The sequence below is a fragment of the Haliaeetus albicilla genome, chromosome 9 (genome assembly GCF_947461875.1).
Source record: "Haliaeetus albicilla chromosome 9, bHalAlb1.1, whole genome shotgun sequence".
In the NCBI taxonomy this organism is placed as follows: Eukaryota; Metazoa; Chordata; class Aves; order Accipitriformes; family Accipitridae; genus Haliaeetus; species Haliaeetus albicilla.
In genome coordinates, this window is record NC_091491.1 from 38,087,051 (window position 1) to 38,107,102 (window position 20,052).

At 47.2% G+C, this 20,052-nt stretch overlaps 1 protein-coding gene across 4 annotated transcripts in view; it reads left to right on the forward strand.

The window, feature by feature from the left end:
- The window catches only part of PLD1 (phospholipase D1), an 86,544-nt gene that overhangs the window by 33,803 nt on the left and 32,689 nt on the right, over window positions 1-20,052 (forward strand). For all 4 annotated transcript variants that reach the window (XM_069792721.1, XM_069792722.1, XM_069792723.1 and 1 more), the window contains 10 exons: window positions 4,486-4,671; window positions 5,009-5,136; window positions 5,435-5,580; window positions 6,424-6,532; window positions 8,115-8,180; window positions 14,345-14,403; window positions 14,932-15,024; window positions 17,683-17,835; window positions 18,547-18,696; window positions 19,964-20,047. In XM_069792721.1, coding sequence (XP_069648822.1) covers window positions 4,518-4,671; window positions 5,009-5,136; window positions 5,435-5,580; window positions 6,424-6,532; window positions 8,115-8,180; window positions 14,345-14,403; window positions 14,932-15,024; window positions 17,683-17,835; window positions 18,547-18,696; window positions 19,964-20,047 — 1,142 coding nt within the window. In that variant the 5' untranslated portion in view covers window positions 4,486-4,517. The remainder of the gene's footprint in view (window positions 1-4,485; window positions 4,672-5,008; window positions 5,137-5,434; window positions 5,581-6,423; window positions 6,533-8,114; window positions 8,181-14,344; window positions 14,404-14,931; window positions 15,025-17,682; window positions 17,836-18,546; window positions 18,697-19,963; window positions 20,048-20,052) is intronic.

Consider the following 20,052-nt stretch of genomic DNA (forward strand, 5'->3'; position numbering starts at 1 on the left):
AGTGGGCTGACCAAAGGCGGTATCAGCAGTGCTTGTGGGGGTTTTAGTATGTTTTTTTCCCCTCTTTCAATTTTTTACTGTATCCCTTTTTTTCCTTGTTTGTTTATTCTTTCCAAAGTTTTCCTTCACCGCTGACTTTTTTTCTCATTGGTTTTTCCTCCTTGCTGCTTTTCCCCAGGCAGACTGAGCCAGATAAAGCCAGAGCAGCGCCTTCCCTCTGTTAATATGCGGCAGGTTTGGGTATGTGGATGCTGGGGGTCTCTGGAGGGAGCTGGGGTGTCTGTTCTTTCTCCCCTGCCCCGGGAAGGTCAATAAGGGCAGCCTGTCCTTACGGACCTCCAGCCCTGGGGACTCTTCCTCGGACAGTCCCATGCCTTTGCCATCAGACGGGGTTTTTCTCCCTAGTCTTTGCTTTAAACCTGCAATTCTGAGCAATTATCTCTTGTCCATCCTGCTCGCTGCAGTCTTCTACAGGCTTGCAGACTGCTGTCGTGTTTCCTCCAAGTCTCTTCTTTCTTTCAGTGTGGAGACTGTGTTCTCACGGGTCAAGTGCTTTAGAGCTGACTCTTCCCGTCTTCTGCGCCGTATCTTCCTTTTTGGCTTGCAGGCAGTAGCCCTGTTTGTGCATTTTGGCACGATTTGTGCCTTTGCTCGGATTGCCGGTTCTCGACCCACTGAACCCCGGCTATTTTTCTTGTTTTTCCTTTCTTTTTTTTTTTTCTTCTTTTTTTCCTTTAACCAGCTGCTGCCTAATTGCTATCCTGGATGGCAACAGCCAAATACTGAAACGTAGCACTTGTTTCTAATAAATTTCATCCTATTATTTCCACCCTCCCGCAATATGCCAGTATCGTTTGAATTCTCTCTGTCCTCCATGTAATTGCAGCCTCCAAAGCGGACATTATCAGCAAGTTTTATGAGCCCATTCTCCAGTCCATCATTAGTGGCAGCAGCGAGTGGCACTGGATAGACGGGGCCTTCTTGGTGCAGCCCTTCTATTTTGCCGCTGAATCACAGATAACCGCGTTTGGCATGTGTTTGCACCCAGCCTGCGGCAGATTAACCCGGGGCGCATTCCTCAGCTTGCCGATGGGAATGCAGACGGTGTCTGCGTGGAAACTCTGGCCAAGAGGTGAAATAGCTCTTACCCAGCAGAGCCGTATAAAGCAATTTGCAGAAGCTTGCAGAGGGAGGTGGAACGTCCCGTCTCTCCAGCTGACCCCCCCGTGTTGCCCTCCCTGCCTGGGGCTGGGTTTGCCCTGTGCCCTCCGGCTCCGGGGGAGCTCAGCCGCTGCCCGGCGTCGTGGGGCTTCTGGCAGGGCCATAGGCAAGTCACGTTTTTCCCTTTTGAGCCCATAATCTGGCTCTAATCTTGACGGGGTGAAGCTTGCTGTTGGGACCGACTCAGGTCCGAGTTTGGACCGTGCTTTATCCCAGGACTTGTCTGTGCCAGCTGTGAAAACAGCTTTAGCTTTAAAAAAAAAAAAAAATTAAAAAAAAAAAATCCTGAGTTATGCAGCCCTGCTGTGCTCCTTAGCAAATAATTGTTGCATACACTGGTTAATTGTTTATCCATTAACCGACTGTGTCAATTAATCTGACAAGAGGAGCCCGGCTGTACCTGGCACAGGGAGGAGGAGGAGGAGGGAGGATGCACACGCTTCCCGTGTTGGCTCCTGTCCGCCCGCTCTTCCTCCAGCCCTGTTGATGTGGTATTTGTCTGCTGGTTTCCTTCAAGTGTAACTGCTGCCAGGGCACGTACAAAGTGTGTTTGGGCTTGTGTTCTCTCTGACCGTGAAAAACCTTTTGGAAAGTGCGTTAAGTTGCCATGAAGCGGGAGCATCTTTTCAGACTGGAGCCAAAAAAAACCCACCCCAAACTGTGTTTTGTTTCTAAATGTGAATACAGACAGAAGTACAAAGCAAGATGGTGCTTTATTTCCAGCTAGAGATGGGCAAAAAAGTTCTTTGCGTGGAGTGCCGAGTGGGAAATAAAATAGGATTTTATTGTACGTGTCGGTGCAGAGCAGGGAAGCGCTGGGGCAGCTCTGGGCTCCCCCCTGAAACCCCCCGGGGTTATTTGGGAAAGCCGGGCGGTGTGGCCTTCCTCCTGGGAATGCTATTTTTGTACGCTTGCTTTCTAGGGAGAAAAATCAAACATCCGAAGCCAGTCTATATCTGGTGGAATGACTTCACTGCTAGAAGAAAATAAAAATGTACCTTATGCTCTCTTGAGTAATTCCAGTCCCCTGCAGTATGTTGTTAGTAATAGGTAAAGTGTAAAGCTTCTGACAGCGAGAACTGGTTTTCCATCGAGGTGCGGGGCAGCGTTAATGCCAAATTCTGGCTGCAGGGAGCTTGTGCAAACTGGGTAGAGCGGTGGGTAACATCAGTGGCTTGGTCGTCCCACGTTTCAGTGTATCTCCATCTGCGAGGATTAGTGCAAATTCCTTTTTTGCCCTCCCTGGGCAGAAGGGGAGGGAGGTAGCCGGGAGTATACGTGTGTGGGTTTGTGTTTGAATTATTCAGGCGGATCTCTTGAAGTGACATGCCAGCCCAGCGAGCCCCCAGTCCGGTCCTAAACCCTTCTGGGCTGTGGTGGCATTCCCAGCCACTGGTGGAGGGTGGCAGAGCCACCAAGACCCTCGGAGCCCTCCCTCCGGCGATGAAGCTGTTGATTCTGCATTTACTTTGGTATAAGAGAAGAGATTGACCCAGTTTTTCTTGATTCAAGCCTGTGTGCAAATGGATTTATTTTTTTTTCTGAAGGCAGCTGATTTTAACATGTTTTTGGGCTTACATGATACCAGCCTTATGTAGTAATAAAATTATGTACTTGTTTCAAGAGGAAACGATAACAAAGAATGTTCTTTCAAAAGCAGCTAAACACATGAGGTATTAAAATGTTAAATTATTTCCAAATTACGGCATATCCAGTTCTTTCTATGGAGCTCACTCAAGAATAATTGCACAGTGTACTTTGCAGAATTTTACATCAGAAATGTCGCACTTTTTTTTTTTTTTTTAAATCATTCTTTCACACAATGTAAGAGCTTGCACGAGTATAAATGGGCATCCTTGTATTGGCTTCTGTAAAATGTTGCCAGTTTGTCCCGTCCGTATTTTTTTCAGCATAGCTATCAAGCTGTGACATTTATTGCAGAGCAGAACAAAGATCGAAGGGACTTTTTATCACGGAGATGCCTAGGAGCTGTCTCTTGGCTGCGTGCAGGGACCAGCAGCTGGGTCCGCAGCCCCACGGTGAGTTGCAGAGTCTGGAGGAGGAGGAGGAGGAGGAAGAAGCAGCTTGGCAAAAATTCACAAGCACTGAAATCTTGTGCCAGTGTTAGTGGATGTGCCTCACGTCTTCCCCCCCCCCCCAATTTTATTTTTTTCCTAATTTTATTTTTTTTCCTAATTTTTTTTCCTAATTTTATTTTTTTTTTCCCTAATTTTATTTTCTTTTCTTCTTCCTTCCCCGTTTTTGTCCTGATTCAGGCTCCTGGCATGGGTGGATGGGGATAAAGGTGGGACGTGCTGTAGTCATCGGTGCCCAACCCTCCCCAGGTACCACTGTCTTCCCAGTGCCCCCTGTCCCCATCCCGAAGGGGCAGTGGGCCGGTCCCCTGCAGCCACCTGGGCTGTATAAGGTGTTCGAGCTCCCTGGGGGGGGGCTGATGGAGGGGGGAACCACAAGGACGAGCTGCAGCCTTCACCCGTGTTGCTCACAGGCTTTCTGTAGGCATCAGGGTGCCCCTGACCCCCGCTCTGCTCCCTGTGGCTGTGATTTTTGAGCCTGCTGGGAGGATGGAGCCGTGGGAGAGGAGGAGACACGCTGATACCACAGGCATTCATGTAAGGTGTGTAGAAATAGAGGAAATCTTAACAATGCCAGGAGCTTATATCGCTCATTCAATCAAAGGAAGAACACTTAACAAAAACGCCTGCTGGTTTTCTGAGTGAGCTTTTCCTCCATGCAGCCTAACCTGGGAAACGCAGCGTCGTGTGGATTAAGTCTGGGATTTGGCCAGGTGTTAACATGGTTTGTGCTTTTTCTGGTGCATTGTTGTTATTACAGAGCTAGCTGAGATGATCAGGCAAGTTGATGCAGAAAGTTCATTGCTTTCCCTTTGAAATCAAGATGTGAAGGTACTTCTAAGCCAAAACCAACCCCTTGCAGGTTTTTGTAGCTGGAAAGTGAAATATTCTGTAGTTTCCATTTTAAAGTACAACTGGAGCGTCTGAGTCCTGTGGTCGCTGGCATTGGGGGAAATTTTCTCTTGCAGCCTGAAGCTACCTGTGCTTTTTCTCTGCTCTGGGCGGTGGTCTCCTGCAGCTGCAGGGCTGAGGGTTTTGCATCGGGTGGGTAGGATGGGAATAGTTGGGAGGAATGCGGGTAAGGGGCTGGAGGGTTCCCCTCTGCCCTGCTGTGCTAAGGCGTTGCAGAGGGGATGATGATGGCCCCGCTCCTTCCTCTCCTCCCCAGCGCCCCGTGGCTCCGGTGCACGGGTCCCTGACATGTCCCTGAGAGCCGACAGCCATGCAGCTACGTCGACGCTGAGGAAGATCGCTGCAGACATGAGTAACATCATCGAGAGCCTGGACACCAGGGAGCTCCACTTCGACGGGGAGGAGGTCGACGCGGAGGTGCTAAATGATCCAAAAGGCACCGGTGAGTTGACACCCGTATGTTCTCGCCCCGTGTCCTGCCTAGATTTAATAACTGATAATCTGTTGACAGATAGGTTACAATCCAAGTGGTTTTACCAAGCCTAGCCACCGACCCTGGTTTAGGACCAGGAGGCATTACTCTTAGCACTTGAGCTCTTCAAGTCCTTCTGTGAAAGCTGGTCTTTAAGCTCTCTTAAATAAAACCTGGTCTATTTTAGTGGAATTAACGCTGCTGCGTAAATACTCCCGTATTAAAGTATTGCAGCTATCTGCTGGCTTTCCTGCCCTCGTTGCTCATTACGAGGCTGTTGAACTAACGGGGTTTGTGGTCCTTCCAGCGTGCATTCCCTTCTCTGCCATCTATCACACCCATGGGTTCAAAGAGCCAGGCATGCAGACGTACCTCACGGGATGTCCTGTTCGAGTGCGCGTGTTGGAAGTTGAACGCTTTACTTCCACAAAGAAGGTCAGAACTTCCAGAAATTTCATTTGATTTCCATAGAACTGTGTAAAAATGCTGCTTGTGGCTAATTTTGCGCGTGCTTGTTCATGGGCTGAGGAAGCAGGAATGCCTGAGTCTCAGCAAATGCTTAAGAGAGAAGGTTACCTGTCTGTTTATAAAACCTAACAAAGCCAAACAAGAAATTGTGAGACAGAATGATCCTTAAGTAAAACTGAACGAGCTGCTCATCTTTAGATGAGCAGCTGCAGGAAAATGACTTATTTCAAAGCTGCATCCCTTGTGGTGGTGGTCTCCTCTGCAGGTACCGAGCCCCAACGTTTACACCATCGAGCTGACCCATGAAGAGTTCACCTGGCAGGTAAAAAGGAAGTTCAAGCACTTCCAGGAGTTGCACAGGGAGCTGCTGAGGTACAAAGCCTTCGTGCGCATCCCTATCCCTACCAGGAGGTGAGTGTGCAGCCCTGCGGACGCGATGGGCTTTGGGAAGATGTGATCTTCTCTTCTCTTCTCTTTTAAGAGCATATCAGTTTGGCTTCGCTGATCCCATTTACTTCGCTTGGAAGCAGGAGAGGGCAGAAGAATTTAGTCTCTACAAATATTTAGCACCTATAATAAAAATAGTTAATCTCTACGTATTTAGCAGCCATAGTCTATGTGGTGCAAGCATCTCTCTGCTGATGCAGAAAGCACGTTGGGTCCCAGGTCCTCAGCTTTGGAGCTGAATTTGCCTCGGAACTTGGGGAAGCGTTACGCTAATGCTAATGGGAATTGGTGTGCTGTGGCTTTTTGCCAGCGTGGGCTGGATGTGGGAGGTACGGGGTTCCCTGGCGTGGGTGGTCAGCCCTACCCAGGCTGGCCTTGGTGCTTGGGGTGGCTGGAAGCATAAGGGGAAAGAGAAGTGGGAAGAGAAGAGGCAAGAGCCTCCCGATCTCGAGAAATGTGGGGAGGTGATATTAGAGAGGTGAAATTATCAGGGGTTAAGGGCTGGGAGAACATAATGCCCTAAAAATAGGTTTTAGGCTCCCTGGCCTTATAAGGGCAAAAGGGGACCCTCAAAAAATCAAACTCTGATATTTCTGTGTTGTAGTTCTGTTTGTGAGCCAGTTGCAGCACACTGGCTTCTTAAATGAATCCATGCTTGCTTTTTTTTTTGCTTTCCTGCCCACCCATCTCAGTTTTTAAGAGCTTGGATAGGAAAAATAAAAGCACTGCAGAAGAAGGGTTATGTATCGAGGCATGTACATGCTCACGGCACTTAGCCTTGACATCGGGGTTTGTTTTTCCTTCCAGTCACACGGTGAGAAGACAATCCATCAAAAGGGGCGAACCGAGGCAGATGCCGAGTCTGCCGCACACCGCGGAGAGCACGGTGCGGGAAGAGCACTTCTCCAGCCGGAGGGTAAGTGCCCAGCTCGGTGTGTGGGGGCCAGAGGGATGCTCTGGGGGGGCTTCTGAGGTGCAGAGATGCCAGGCAGGTTGCTTGCAAAGCCACGCGCTGTCAAAGCCCTTGTTTTATTGCCATTAAAGTCTTTTGCTTGACAAACTTAGGCTTTGACAAGTCCAGCTTTAACGCCAAATTCTCCCCCGCGTGAAGAGGAGGATGCTGCTCCCAGGGTTCGCACGGACGAAGTTTTCCTCTGCAGTTGAGGAAAACCACAGTGCCGAGAGTGGCGGTTCCCCTCCTCCCACCTGCTCCGATTTAAAGATAGAAGAGCCAGTTTGCAGAGTCGGGTTGCGTGATGGGAGGCAGCCCCATGGCCATCAAAATCTGAGAGATTTCAGTTCTGTCCCCCTCTGAAAGAGGAGATGACAGTCAGGCTCTTCATGCTGAAGTGGGTAATTTTAGCCGAGGCACATGTGTTCTGTGTAACTTCATCAGATGTTAACAGATGGGCCCTTCTATGAAGAGGGTGGATGTCTTCCTACCTCTTCATCGCAGCTTTGCTGTTTGTGAAGAAAAAAAAAAAAGTCTGTAAAAAGCCATGTTTGTTCACCCTGTGCTTATCGTTCTCTTTCTGCTGTTCACTCCTTCCCTGAGCTTTCTGCTGCTGAAGCCTCAAGTCCCAAAAGGTTGTGTCTCGTGGCTGTGCAGTGCAGATAACCCTCCCTGCTGTGCATGGCTTTGCTGCTGTGCGGGGAGTTTCAGGAGAGAGGTGTTGGTTTAAAAGAGGAAGAAAAATGTTTTCTAGCTCCCTTCCCCACTGCCTTGGTTTCCTTGTGGGAACCCCACAGCTTTCACCATGGGGATGTATATCCCTGCTGCCCAGCTGGGTAGCTCAGTGCCGCGATGCTAACACTGAGAAGGACGAAGGTCCCGATGGCATTTGTTTCTTCTTGGTTTCTTTTGTGTCCTGTAGGACTCTGCCCAGCTTCCCATGCCCAAACAGTTTAATCTCTTCTTTGCCCAGTTACCATGAGGATGGGAAGAGATTCTCTCTCCTGTAATGTTTTTTAATCCCTTCCCCTCCTGGCTGGGGAGGACAGGCTCTCCAAAGACAGGTGGTTCAGCCACTGCCCTCTCCATGGTTTTGGGACAGGGCAGCATGATCACCGTGCTCCTCACCTTGTGAACCTGGTGTTTAACCAAAACAGCCGCTCTCAGTTGCGGCTGAGGCTGTGTTTCCCAGCAAAGCTAATTTGTGTGGGTCAGAAACAGCAGGGACTGATTTTTGTATTTAAAATTGTTCTGAAACTTGGGCTCAGTCAAGAAAGTTGACCTCCAAAGTGATGGTGCCAAGGAACAGGTCTGCTGGTGGAAGGTACAAACACAGATCTGTGAACAGTAAACAACCTGTGATCGAACTGTTTATGCTGCTGAGCTATAATCTTCTCTGAGCACATAATAATGTATTTATTTATCCATTCAAGCTGAAAAGCATGTCTGATTTCTTGATAGCTTCCTAATGCCAGGCAGTTGGGTTGTGGGGTTTTTTCTTGAAAATTCCTGCATCTCATTTAAAGTTTCAATGTTTTAATTGTAGAAACAGCTGGAAGACTACTTGACAAAGATCCTAAAGATGCCGATGTACAGGAACTACCATGGAACAGTAAGTAGAAATTAGTTTGCTTGAACGCCTAAAGAATATTCGCTTTGCAAGTGTTGAATTTGTTGGAAGAAGACATGCAGCTTATATAAGAAACATTTTACAGCTGTTTTGCAAGCAATTTGGCTTAGCTGGTTTCTCCAGCATGGATGTAATGTGATTAAAACCAAAGGAAGAGAGTGAATGGCTCAGTCTTGGAGGTCACTTTTATAACACAGTGATAACTTTCGCCAGGTAGTCCAGTCCAGAAAGCTGATTATACATGTATGATGTAGTGGGTTTCTGTTTAATTCTGGGGAGGATTTAAAATGATAAGTTGAAGTTTTAAATACTTAAACAACTGGAGTCCAAACCATATTTGGAATCGCTCCTTCAGCCTGGGCTTTGTCTGCAGTCCTGGGTGCAAATTGGTCTCAGGTTCCTATTCTGCGCAGTTTCACTGGACGTTGGTGACGCTGAGTTTGTATGAGTGATACCCATTCATCTCTGCAGGGATTTTGTCACTTCCAAAGGGAGATGGTAATTGGCTTATTTCCCCGAGTTGATAGGTTTTTTTGAAATGAGGAGAGATGTCAAATCCAGCTTCAGGCCTATTTTAAGCAAAAATACTTCCTTTGAAAGCCATCCTCAAATGTTTCTTCAGTAGTCCTCACCTGTCAGCCACAGCTGTAACATCTCCCTGGGATGGTAATTTATTTCCCCTTTTCTTGGCTGCATAATGACTGTGTTTCTCCATCTTTTGTATTATCAGCAAAACCTGATGCACGCATTGAGTAGCTGCAGAGCTTAGTGACATTTCTGAGCAAGGGGTGATAACTGGGAACATTTGGTTTTCAAACAAGCCAGAAATGTAGTCTGAACTTAGCAGCCAGTTCTTCTCTTTGACTTTTGTTGTTGTTGTTTGGTAGGTATTCTGCTCTTTTGCAGGATTTCAGTTGTGTGGGGATGTTGGGCAGCTCGTAGCTGGATGTCGTGCCCGAAAGCTGTGTGCTGTTCTTGCAGAGATCAGTGTGTTGAGCACTGTTTGTTATATGGCACAAAGCGCTCGTCCAATTTTGGCCATCGTGCTTTGGGTTGCAAGAAATCTTCAGACTCAGGCTGAGGGAGCTGTGTTCCTTGCAGAGTGCTGCTTTTGGGGACGGGCTGCAGAGCTTAAGTCCGATGCAGTCAAGAGCTGTGTTAGTCTGCATGTGGAAAATAGTTATCTTTTGTTCTAAAGGCAAGATTGGGATAACTGGGCAATTTTGATCAGTAGCATATGCAAAGCGGGAAAGAGTTATTTTACAGCACGGATCCGTCTTGTCGCTCTTAGGCATTGCTTTTTTTCAAATATTTTGGAGAATTTCTGCTCGTGTAAGAGCATCTTCTGACCGGGCTGTGGTTCAAGGCTGGCTGCCGCGGTGGGGGCTAGGCGAGGAGACGAGCGGTCCTGCCTTGCCTGGGCAGCTGTGGGGTGCTCCCCTCCTCCTGCACTGAATCGCCCTTCTGTCCCCAGCCTCCCGAGCCAGATGTCACTTTGCACATAAATCCTCAGTTTACTGTTGGCTGTTGCCGGGTTTGGCCGCAGCAAAGCGTGCGACGAGGACTTTGCTGCTAATGGTGGCAGCGCCGCTAAGTGCAGCGGGTCCTGCAGGCGATGCTGGAAGAAAGCACGGGGAGAAAAATGTTTCCTTTAAAAAAAAACCCAAAACAACCTCCACCATTCTCAGACTAGAGACTAAAGTGAAGATTTCTGGCGGTTTCCTTGGAACTGTATTTGTCCTCCTTAGAAAAAAAAAAAAAAGAGGGCTTTGCTCTTCCTGTGGTTGAGAAGTCTTTTGCCTGGATGCTGACAAACGCTGCAACTGTCTTCATCTTGGAGCACATTTCTATCCCTGTGTGTTCCTCATCAAATCCGTGCACGGAGGCATTTTTTAAAACCCTAAGTTCTTTACCAAGTCAGACGTGGAGTTGCAATGGCAAGCTGCGACCTGCCTGATGTGTAACCCTTGGTCCTTGTGAAGAGCCTGCCTGGGTCGATCACATCGCCTCAGACGTGCTTCTACATCTGACCTGCACAATTTAATTAAATTTATTTTTTTTTTTTTTTTTTTACTTCTTTTATTTTGCATTTGCGGCTAATTATTTGTCAGTGAGAGGATCACCACTTTATATGCTGTCTTGAGGAAGTGCCACGCACTTGGAGAGATGAGCCTGCAAGTCGAGCTTGTAGCAGTTTGGCAGACCTGAAGTTGCTGATGGGTTAAGGATCAGGTCCACGGTGACCACGTTACGTTGTAGGGGTTGTGCATCCTCTGGTCTTACTAGGTGACACTCCTGCAGGCTGTGGAAATAGAACCTACTGAAGCATCATCATTTAGAGATGTACCAAGTGTCCCTTGCTCTGACTGGGTAGCTCTGACTGATAAAATTTACAGCCTTCTCCCATTTCCCTTAATTTCTCAGCATTCATTGTAACAGAGTATTTTGTGTGGAGTTCACAAATAGATTGGTAGATGCATTGGATTTTGTGATCGGACCCGAGACTTCATAGCCTTTCGTTTTTTGGTTTTTGTTTTTTTTTTTTTTTCCTTTTGGCTATGTGACTTATGATTATATCTCATATCTTCTAGTCCTTTCCAAAACCTTTTTATAGTACTTCTGGGCTGAAGTGCTTCAAGACAATTACCATTAAAATTAATGTTGTGGGAATCTGAGTGTGTTAATTGTCCACACTTTTTTCTGGGAAATGGAAATTAGGGGAGTATAGCCCCAAAACATTAGGAAACGGGGCCCATAGGCTTGACTGTATTCCATATAAAAATATTATTAATTGGACCTTTGCATCACTTTTTTTGTATGAGCTGCAATAGTTGAAAGATGCCTAAGCAAATAAAAAATAAGGTTTGGTTGAACTAGAGTGCATGTGTCTGTAACACTTTGTATGAGCTTTATAGTGAGTGTAAAAACCTCATCTTAAAGTGGAAGCAGTACAATGTAAGAACCGCTCAGATATGCGAGAGTGACTGCCGTTTTGCCTCTGATATGGCATTTGGATGTGCGGACCATTGCAAAGGTCTCGACCCAACCCTTCAGTATTTTTAGTTACTGCACTTGAACTTCAGCACATTTAATATTTTTTTAAATTTGCGTTTAGTATAAGCCAATTTTTTTGTGTAAGAAATAGCTGGCATCTTTTGCTGAACAATATTATTCTGAAGAGTGGTATAATTTCATTTTTTTATTGCTAGCCACAGCTGCTAATCAACTCTATGGTTTTTTTTTAACCCACTAAATTAAAAACAAGAGTCAAAATGAAAACACAGTGTGGAGCTGCTGCATTTTTTTGTGAAATGCAGATGCTCTATGAAATTTTCGCTTACATAAATCATGCGTGCTCGACATTGCTGGCAAAACGGGACGGTTTAAAACCGTGGCTCGTGCACCTTGCAGCTGGTTCTCCACCTTTCATAGCTTGTCTTTCTGCAGCTGATCACTCCCATCTGTTTTGTTGTTGGTTTGGTTTTTTTTTCTTTTTATTGCTACAACAATGTCATTGAAACTACATTCTCTCGGCCCATATCTCATACTTAAAATATTCTGCTGCGGATCGCTCTGAAACCAGAGCGGGATGCTGGCTCCCCGGGGAGGCAGCTGGGCAGCGCAGGAATTCAGATGTGAAGGAGATGAAAGTGCCTCGCTGCTCTGCGTTCCCCTCTCGGTTTTTCTGTGAATGACGAGCACCTCGGATGAAAGGCACCCTAACAGTAAAAATAGCTAATGCAGCAATAATAATAATAATAAATCATTCCATCAGATATTTTCCACTGCGCTGAGGAATTTTCCTTCTAACTGATGGAATTTATTTTTGGGTTTTTTTACAAACCAACACTCCTAATTGGCACTGCTTGAGCAATGTGTTGGATGGGCTCCTGTCACCGTTGTTGCCATTTCAAAGACTCCTTGGCTGAAGAGCAGATTGCTGCGCTGCCAGACAATCTTTCTTTCATTTTTATGTGGCAATAGTTCTGTTTCTGCAAGTAATTTTTCCTCCTGGTTTTTCTTTTTGCTTCTTTGAGGACAATTGTTTCTCTGCATGCAATGCTTCTCAAACTGCTGCCAGCTTCCTGGCTGCAGCCAACGTTTTCAAAGGGTTTTGACATTTGTGCGGGGGTTTTTTTTGTGTGTGTGTGCCCACTGTGAGAGAGATGTCTGGGTTTCTGACTCATCTGATGGGGAATGCCAGCCATTTTCTGAAGAAATAAAAACGGGATCCAGGGCAAAGAGCTGGCCTGAGACTTCGCTTGGGACCTCTGATAAGAGCTTGTAGGATACGCTGGGTTTTCAGATACTCCCCATCCCGCTCCAAGTGCCACTGCAAAAACAGCTGGAACGTTTGTAGGTGACACCTGGTGCTTTTCCAGAATGTGTGGTGAGAGCAGCGATAGCAAGATTGTTCGTAAAAGCATGGAATGACCAGTTCTAGCCACTTTCTGAAAACAGGCTGAAATCACCCCAAAATGAGGGCATTAATTTGCCTCTACTGAATAGAGGTTACTTTATGTCCTTGAGCTACTCGGAGGAGAACAACAGATCCTTTGTGCTTCTCTGTGACCTTATTGGTGTGAGAAGTTTGGGAAGGAGCAGCAGAGCATGAGGAGGAGGAAGGATCTTCTGTCCTGCTGCCGCAAAAATGACGGTGTTGGGAAAGGAGCCTGAGCCAGCCTCACCATAACTGCAACATAGGCTTTTGCCCCAAATTTACTGATATTCTTTATTATGTTAGCATTTGAAAATATCTCCCAAAGCTTATGGGTCATTCCCGTGCAAAATCGGATTTTTGCTGCTGAGGACCCTGAGGTTGGCTTGCCGAAGAGGAGGTGACGGTGGCCACCTCGGAGGAGAAGCTGTTCCTTGGGTGCTGGCGCCTGAGCTGCGGTGGGACATGGGTGGGCACGGCCTGAAGCTGTCCCCGAGGCTGTCTCACGTCCCAACCGCGGTCGGGAGCGTTGGGTTCAATCCTGGACTTTAGTCCCGGCGGGCTTCAGCGCCAAAACCGGTGGTTAGAGGGTTCCCTCTGGCTTGCTGCCTGACCAAAGGGGAGAGCAACTCCTGCCCTCGCCCTGCCCTGAGCACCTTCCCGCACTTGGAGGGTTTTATGCAATAATAAATTAAAAGTGCCTGGGTGCAGACAAGCCTCTGCCGTGCAAGGCTGCTCCTGCCCGAGGCCTGTCCTGCACAAGGCGCCCGAAGCAGGCGTTTCTCCCTGCTAATGAGGCCCAGGGCTAATAACCAGCAGACTGTCAGGAATGTCCTGCTGTGCCAAGAAAAGCCTGCTTGGTTGCAATCGCCTGGCGTCCTATTTTTAGAGGTGAATGTAATCACGCTGTGCTTTCTCGCCGGCTTTGCTCGTCGTTTGCGTGCCTCTGCAATCTCTGGTGAAGCAGAGAGGAGGCAGGTTGCTCGAATTTGAGATTTGCTGGTAAACCTGATAGGATGGCACGTGGGTTCCCCAGGCTGTGCCTCCTGTGGAGCTCTGTGCGGACCAGCAGAAGTCATGGAGAGTGTGTTTGAACTTGCTCTCCTCCTGCCCCACCATGGCTTTCCTGGTGGATTTTTGGCTCCCGGGACCAGACGGAGCAGTGGGGTGCGTGTAAGGCGCTGAGTGGGAGCGACCTGCTGCGATGGTCTGGGAGGATGCTCGTGGGTTGAGGGGCCTGATCCCCACGTGGTGTGTGTCCATGCATTAGGGGTCTCAAAGGGAACAGGGCGCTCCCAGCCATGGGAACATGTGCTCTTTCCTTTTCCAGCCTTTCTGTGAGGGTTACTAGAGGAAGGAGAGGATTCAGGCAGCCAGCCAGGTTCACACAGACCCCCAAAGAGTGTCAAATTTGAGTCCTCGTTTCAGCCAGTGATCCAGGAGGGAGGATGTGATACACTTGATCTTGATCGTCCTGGTTGCCTGAAATGTGTTCTCCAAAGCACGTTTAAAATAAACAAGCAAACAAACAAAAAAAACAACCAAACTACTTTTCTTGGTCTTCCTGAAGTTGCTTAAGTGAATGTGGGTAACTTCTGCTCAGGATCTTCTGTAGGTTTTGTCTTTATGACAAGTCACTTCGATGAAGCAAGGTATTTTGTGGATTTCAGAGTATGAAAGATGGGGTAATCTTTTTCTCTTTCCCCAGATGGAGTTCATTGGAGTAAGCCAGCTGTCATTCATCCACGACCTGGGACCAAAGGGCATGTGAGTTGAGCTGTGTCTTTGTGAATTAGGATTCACCAAGAGCATGGCTTTATAAATAAATATTGTTCAAATGAATAACTTTCCTTTCTTGCCAGTAACTGACTGGGGAATATTTTCCCATCCGGATAGGAGAAATTATTAATGTTCAGACAGAAACGCTACAACTTTGGGGAATAATTTTGCGAGCGGGCTGCTTTGTGAGATGCGGGCTGCAGCTCACGGGCTGGCTTGCAGGGTTTCTCCCCTTCCCTCCCTGCAACCTGCAATCCCACTTGTTCTTCTGCTTGTGCTATAAAACAGGGCTCTGCATTTCTTAAATATGCATGATTTCCTTCTGGGGGGTTATTTTTGCTCTTCTTCCAGCTTTCAGGGCATGGTGCAGAGGCTGCTCAGGCACGTCTGGAGGTGGCAGGAGCCATCCCTGGGCACAGGGGCTGGGGGGTTCGGCAAGCATCCTCCACCTGAGAGCCCTCCTGCACCCCTGAGTGAGCCGTGCCACCCATCCTGACCGTGTTTCTGTCCTTGCAGAGAAGGGTTCATCATGAAGCGCTCCGGGGGCCACCGCATACCTGGCCTGAACTGCTGCGGCCAGGGAAGGATGTGCTACCGATGGTCCAAAAGGTACTGCTGGGGTGGGCGAAGGTGGTGATGCTTATGTGCTCCTCGGGCACGCGTACAAAAATCCTCATTCGTCTTTTTCTCCCCCAAACTCTGTGAGTGAGAGTCTTGCTTTTTTACAAAAGTCATGGATTTTTCAGGTCAAAACGGCCCCTAGGCTATTCCCCACCCCTCACCCTTCTGTGTGGAGGAGGGTGGGTTTTTTTCTTCTGCTTTGGAGTTCACAGAATGGACGTGTTGCTCCAGAGGAAAATTGGGATTTCCTACAGCCCTGAGCTGGCAGAAATGGGAATAATCGCCTGGTCCATGCCCAGTTTTCCCTGCTGCGGGAGCACGTGGGGGCTCCGTGCCTTTGGGAGGGGGACACGGTTAGTGACACTGCCCCAGCCAGATTTCAGCCTGGTTTTCTGAGTTTCCCTTCCTCAATTTACAAAAAGAAAGTCAACTAACTGAAACGCTATCTGGATTGCTTTGGAGCTGGATTAAATCAGACGTGACCTGCAGCAGTAAGGAGCTCTGTTTGCTGCAATTAACCTTGGAATTAAAGACGTCGCCCCTTCCTTATTACTGCACGTGCTTAAATGTCGGTGTTTTCATGGGAGTTTTCACAATCCACCCTGTTCCCATGTCCTTTCCTACTGCAGACAGACATAATTTACTGTCCTCATCCCTTTACCTTCTGTGTTAGATCTCGGCGTTTCCTGGGGCTGCAGCACAGCGAGGCATGTGCTGTGGAGGAATATGTGTGTTACCAGCTAGCGTCCAAAAAAACGCAAGGGGTATTTCCTGGAGCTTGCCCTTCCCAGGCAAATATTTCCTTTTGAAAAGGCAAATAGCACATATCTGCCTTAGAGCAACAATTTCTTGGTCTGTAAGAGCTTCCCCAAGCATTATCCACCTTTGGATTTTAGCATCGCTGATGGGCTGTCATTAGTTTTATCTTAAAAAATTCTGTTTTCCAACAAAATCTTTCTGCATTCTTGTGAAGAAAAGGTCCTATTTCTTCATAGTCTTTCCAACATTTCTTAATGTAATTTTACAGAGATCTCTATAATGAGTGCACGAGGAGATGAAGATGTGACCTTCTTTCAGGTCAAATCATTAAATTGTCTCCAATTCTTTTTTCTCTTTTATGGAAAAAAACCCCACTTTTTCCTCTGATAGCCCTCAGTTAACTCTTCCCTATGTTATGCAGAGCTCAAGCTTTAGTGGGGACAGTAGCACATACAGCTCTGATGGATCTCGATATTTCTTCAGAGCATAAAAAGGAGATGGGAGAAGCGTTTGAGTGGGATTGTGTGCAGGGTAACACAAGAGGGGCACCAAATTCACGCCACGGCCTGCTGGGACTGACAGAGTGTGCATCAAGAAATAAGCAAACAACAGTAACATTTCCCAGAGAAGGTTATTTAAGTGAAGGATTTTAGGACATGTCAAGCTGGGGGCAGAGCTCCCCCCAAAGCATGGGGCAGACCGCGGCCAGCCTTTTCCCACAACAGCTTTGCTGCAGGCGTTGGGTTTTCTATACCCCAAATTCAGTTTGGTTATTATAGGTTGTGTGTGTTATGGCCATGGGGGCTGTGGAAAGGGACGCGGAGGATGACAGCGGGGTGATGCTGTGAACAGGCATGGGCAGGACTTCTCGGGCATGCAGGGCTGCCTGGGAAAAACAGAACGGGGGACGCTTGGAAATGCACCCTGTGGGATGTTTGGGAGTGGAATTATGGGCCAAATAGGGAGGGAAGGTGTTTTGGCACCAAATGAGAGGTGATGCTGTGATAACTCTTTCAGGGCCCTTAAAGAAAAGAAAAAAATATGGGATCTGGAAGTAGATGAGGAGCTGAGGCTGTTACTAAAGATACAAGAACGAACAGATTTTTGCGGTATTTTCTGTTGCTTTGTGTGTTTCTTAGTGCGCAGAAGAATGCGGCGAAGGTCTGGTGGTAGAGACCTGTGTGGGACAGAGGGGGCCGGTTACCCCAGCTACGCTGCAGGGGGAGAAAAAATTAGAAATGCCATTCACTCTAAAAAAAATGTGTTTTTTTCCCAGAGTTGCCTTCAGGCTACGGTATTTATGTAAAACCTGCCGGTCATCTCTCCTCATGTGTTTCTAGCAGAGTGCCTGTTGCTTGGCAATAAAAGCTTTCCAAAATGCCTCGTTCATATATTTTGATGGGAGTGAAAGTGATCCTAAGATCGTAATTATGTTAGAAATGTCAAGTTAACTCCCATATAGCATACAAGCTGAATAAAAACCTGGGGTGGAGGAATCCTTGTTGCACCTTGCCCGGTGCTGGGGCACCTGGCTGGGAGGTTTGTGGGCAGGGAGGTTCTCATTGGTTTTGTTAGACAAGGAAACCTGTATTTCCAAAGACTTCTGTAAAAAGGAGTCATGCAAATAACTCTAAAAGTCTTATACTGAATTCAGACTCATTACCCAAGTTCATAAAATAGGCACTTTTCTGCTCAAGAAAACCATACCCTGGACTAGCCCCTGAAGAGAAATTTTGCCATTTAGTTGAACGCTTTCCTTTTCCTGATAAATGATTTGCACTTGTTTTGAAGGAAGCACTTTTCCATTTTATTAATTTTTTTGATGGCTCATGTTTTGAAGACTGGCATGGGAGAAACAGGAGTTACCTGCTTGCTGTGCCCGTACAGGTGGCTGGTGGTGAAGGACTCTTTCCTGCTCTACATGAAGCCAGACTCAGGGGCCATTGCCTTTGTCCTGCTGGTAGATAAGGAATTCAACATCAAGATAGGCCAGAAAGAAACAGAAACTAAATACGGGTTGCAGATCGACAATCTCTCTAGGTAAGAAATACAGACTTTTATTTTGACCCTTTTTAGTTGGCTTTTGGGCTGGCGCAGCCTCCCGCAGGGCTCAGCGCTGGGCTGCTGCTGGTGTGTTTATACCTGCTGGGGATTTGGCCTGTAATGCTGATCAATTCCAATGTCTTAATGAGGCATTTGGGAGCCTCAGCTGCTGTTTGTCCATCCTTGTGGTTATTGCTCGGGCCTGGGGGCACGGTGCACGTTGAGTTGCACGGTCTCTTTTTGCAGCAATTGCTTACGGTAATTTTCTAGGCACTTTGTTCCTTTATGCTGCAAGCAGAGACGTGTCCTACATCCCAACCAGCATATTACCCGAAAGACATGCTAGATGGGATAAAGAGATATTTAATATTTTTATGGTAGCATACAGTATAAGTTCATCTTTTAAAAAAAATACAGTATTAGCTAGGTCCAACTCCCCTCTGAGTTAAGGTGATGCTATTAATTTAAATCTGGGTGTTTATTTTTTTTTTTTTAACGCTTGGCAGTGCAACACTGTGGTAGTCAGTCAGAGCAGCTCAGTGCTGACGTATTCATTTGCAAACAAAACAGCAAAGCACCGTGCTTACTTTTTGCTCAAATAAAATGACCGATACAGGTATGGTTATCAGCGCGTATAGACAGCGAGGAGCAGCCCAATTAAATGCACATGGCTTCAGCATCCCGCCCCACACGCCGTCTGTTTTACAGGTCGCTGATTTTGAAGTGCAACAGCTACAGACATGCCCAGTGGTGGAGGCAGGGCATAGACGAGTTCATTCGGAAACACGGCAAGGACTTCCTCACGGAGCACCGCTTCGGGTCCTACGCAGCCGTGCAGGAGAACACGCTGGCCAAGTGGTGAGGACCGCGGCGAGACTGCCACCGACTCATGGTCCCTTGGGTGCCGCGACCTGCCCCGGCTCTGATGGATAGAGCTGGTAGCGGTCGGTAGCTGTAGGGACTGACGATAATTAGGGAAGTTGCAAAAAATGAGGCTTTCTTCACCGGGAAAGGAATAGCTGTACTGGTGACAGGAGTGCTTTGATCCTGTTATGGCTTTGCATCGCAGCTAATAGCACCAAGTTTCTCTGAATTCGAACACGTTGGGTATTATTGTAAGGTTAAAAATGGTATCTTGATGCACGTGTAGTTGGCAGGATGCTTATGAGTTAAAACCAGTACTGCTCTTTCATTAAGATATTCCTGGCTTCAATTTTATCCAGTTTCTGATTTTGGAAATGCTGTTCCCTTAGGGTTTAGATCTTTGGGCTCTGGGTTATAAGCTCACGGTAACGTAGGTGCTATTGAAAACGTTTGCCTCTTTGGCTACTCCCTTCTCCATAGTTCCCTCCCAAAGCAGCTGTGCTGCAGCCTGTCCTGCCCATGCTCCTTTGCAGCCAATGGTCTGGTCATGTCCTTCATGTACTGAAATGCAAGATATGTCCTGCTCATTACATTTGCAAGGCTGATTCTCATCCCATAAGCACAGCATTGCCCTTCCAGGCACCACGGATGTGTTCAGGTGCAAATGTCACTCATTGGGTTGAAGAGCAGCATCAGATTCAGGCCTTGCAGATTGGCTTTGCAATGAAAGAGAATCAGCAAATGCAAATTCCAGTGTAGTCTGAGGGTGCCTGGGCTTTATGCGCACAGCAGTCCCATGAGAAATCCTCCTGTCTGTAGCGTAACCTAATTGCACTAAGCCATTCCCAGAAGCACCTCAAAAAATTGATTCTAGCTGGAAGCAAACCCTCACAGTGCTCTCACTGCAGCTTCTGCCTTGCAGCAACCACTGCCCAAATAGTTTCTGTAAATCAAAGCAAACACCACTCCGCCATCCTTTCCTGAGAGCCAAACCTAGCTCACATGTCGGGCAAAACCCAAGAATATTGCGTGCAGTTGGCAGAAGTACCAAGTGGCACTTAATAATCTCTTATTGTGCTGTTTCATTAAGCTACTAATAGCAGTGTGAAATTCTCCCTGCAGTGTTGTCCCAATTCTTGAAATTCTTTTGAGAAGAGAGCGTAAATGGCATTAACACAGAACCCTGTTGGTCTTCAGCTATGGACTTTGTTTAACGAAGGGGAAGGAAACCTAAATCTATGCGCTGTGTTTGCTTTTACAGGTATGTAAATGCTAAATGGTACTTTGAAGATGTCGCAAATGCCATGGAAGCTGCTAAGGAAGAAATTTTCATCACAGATTGGTGGTTCG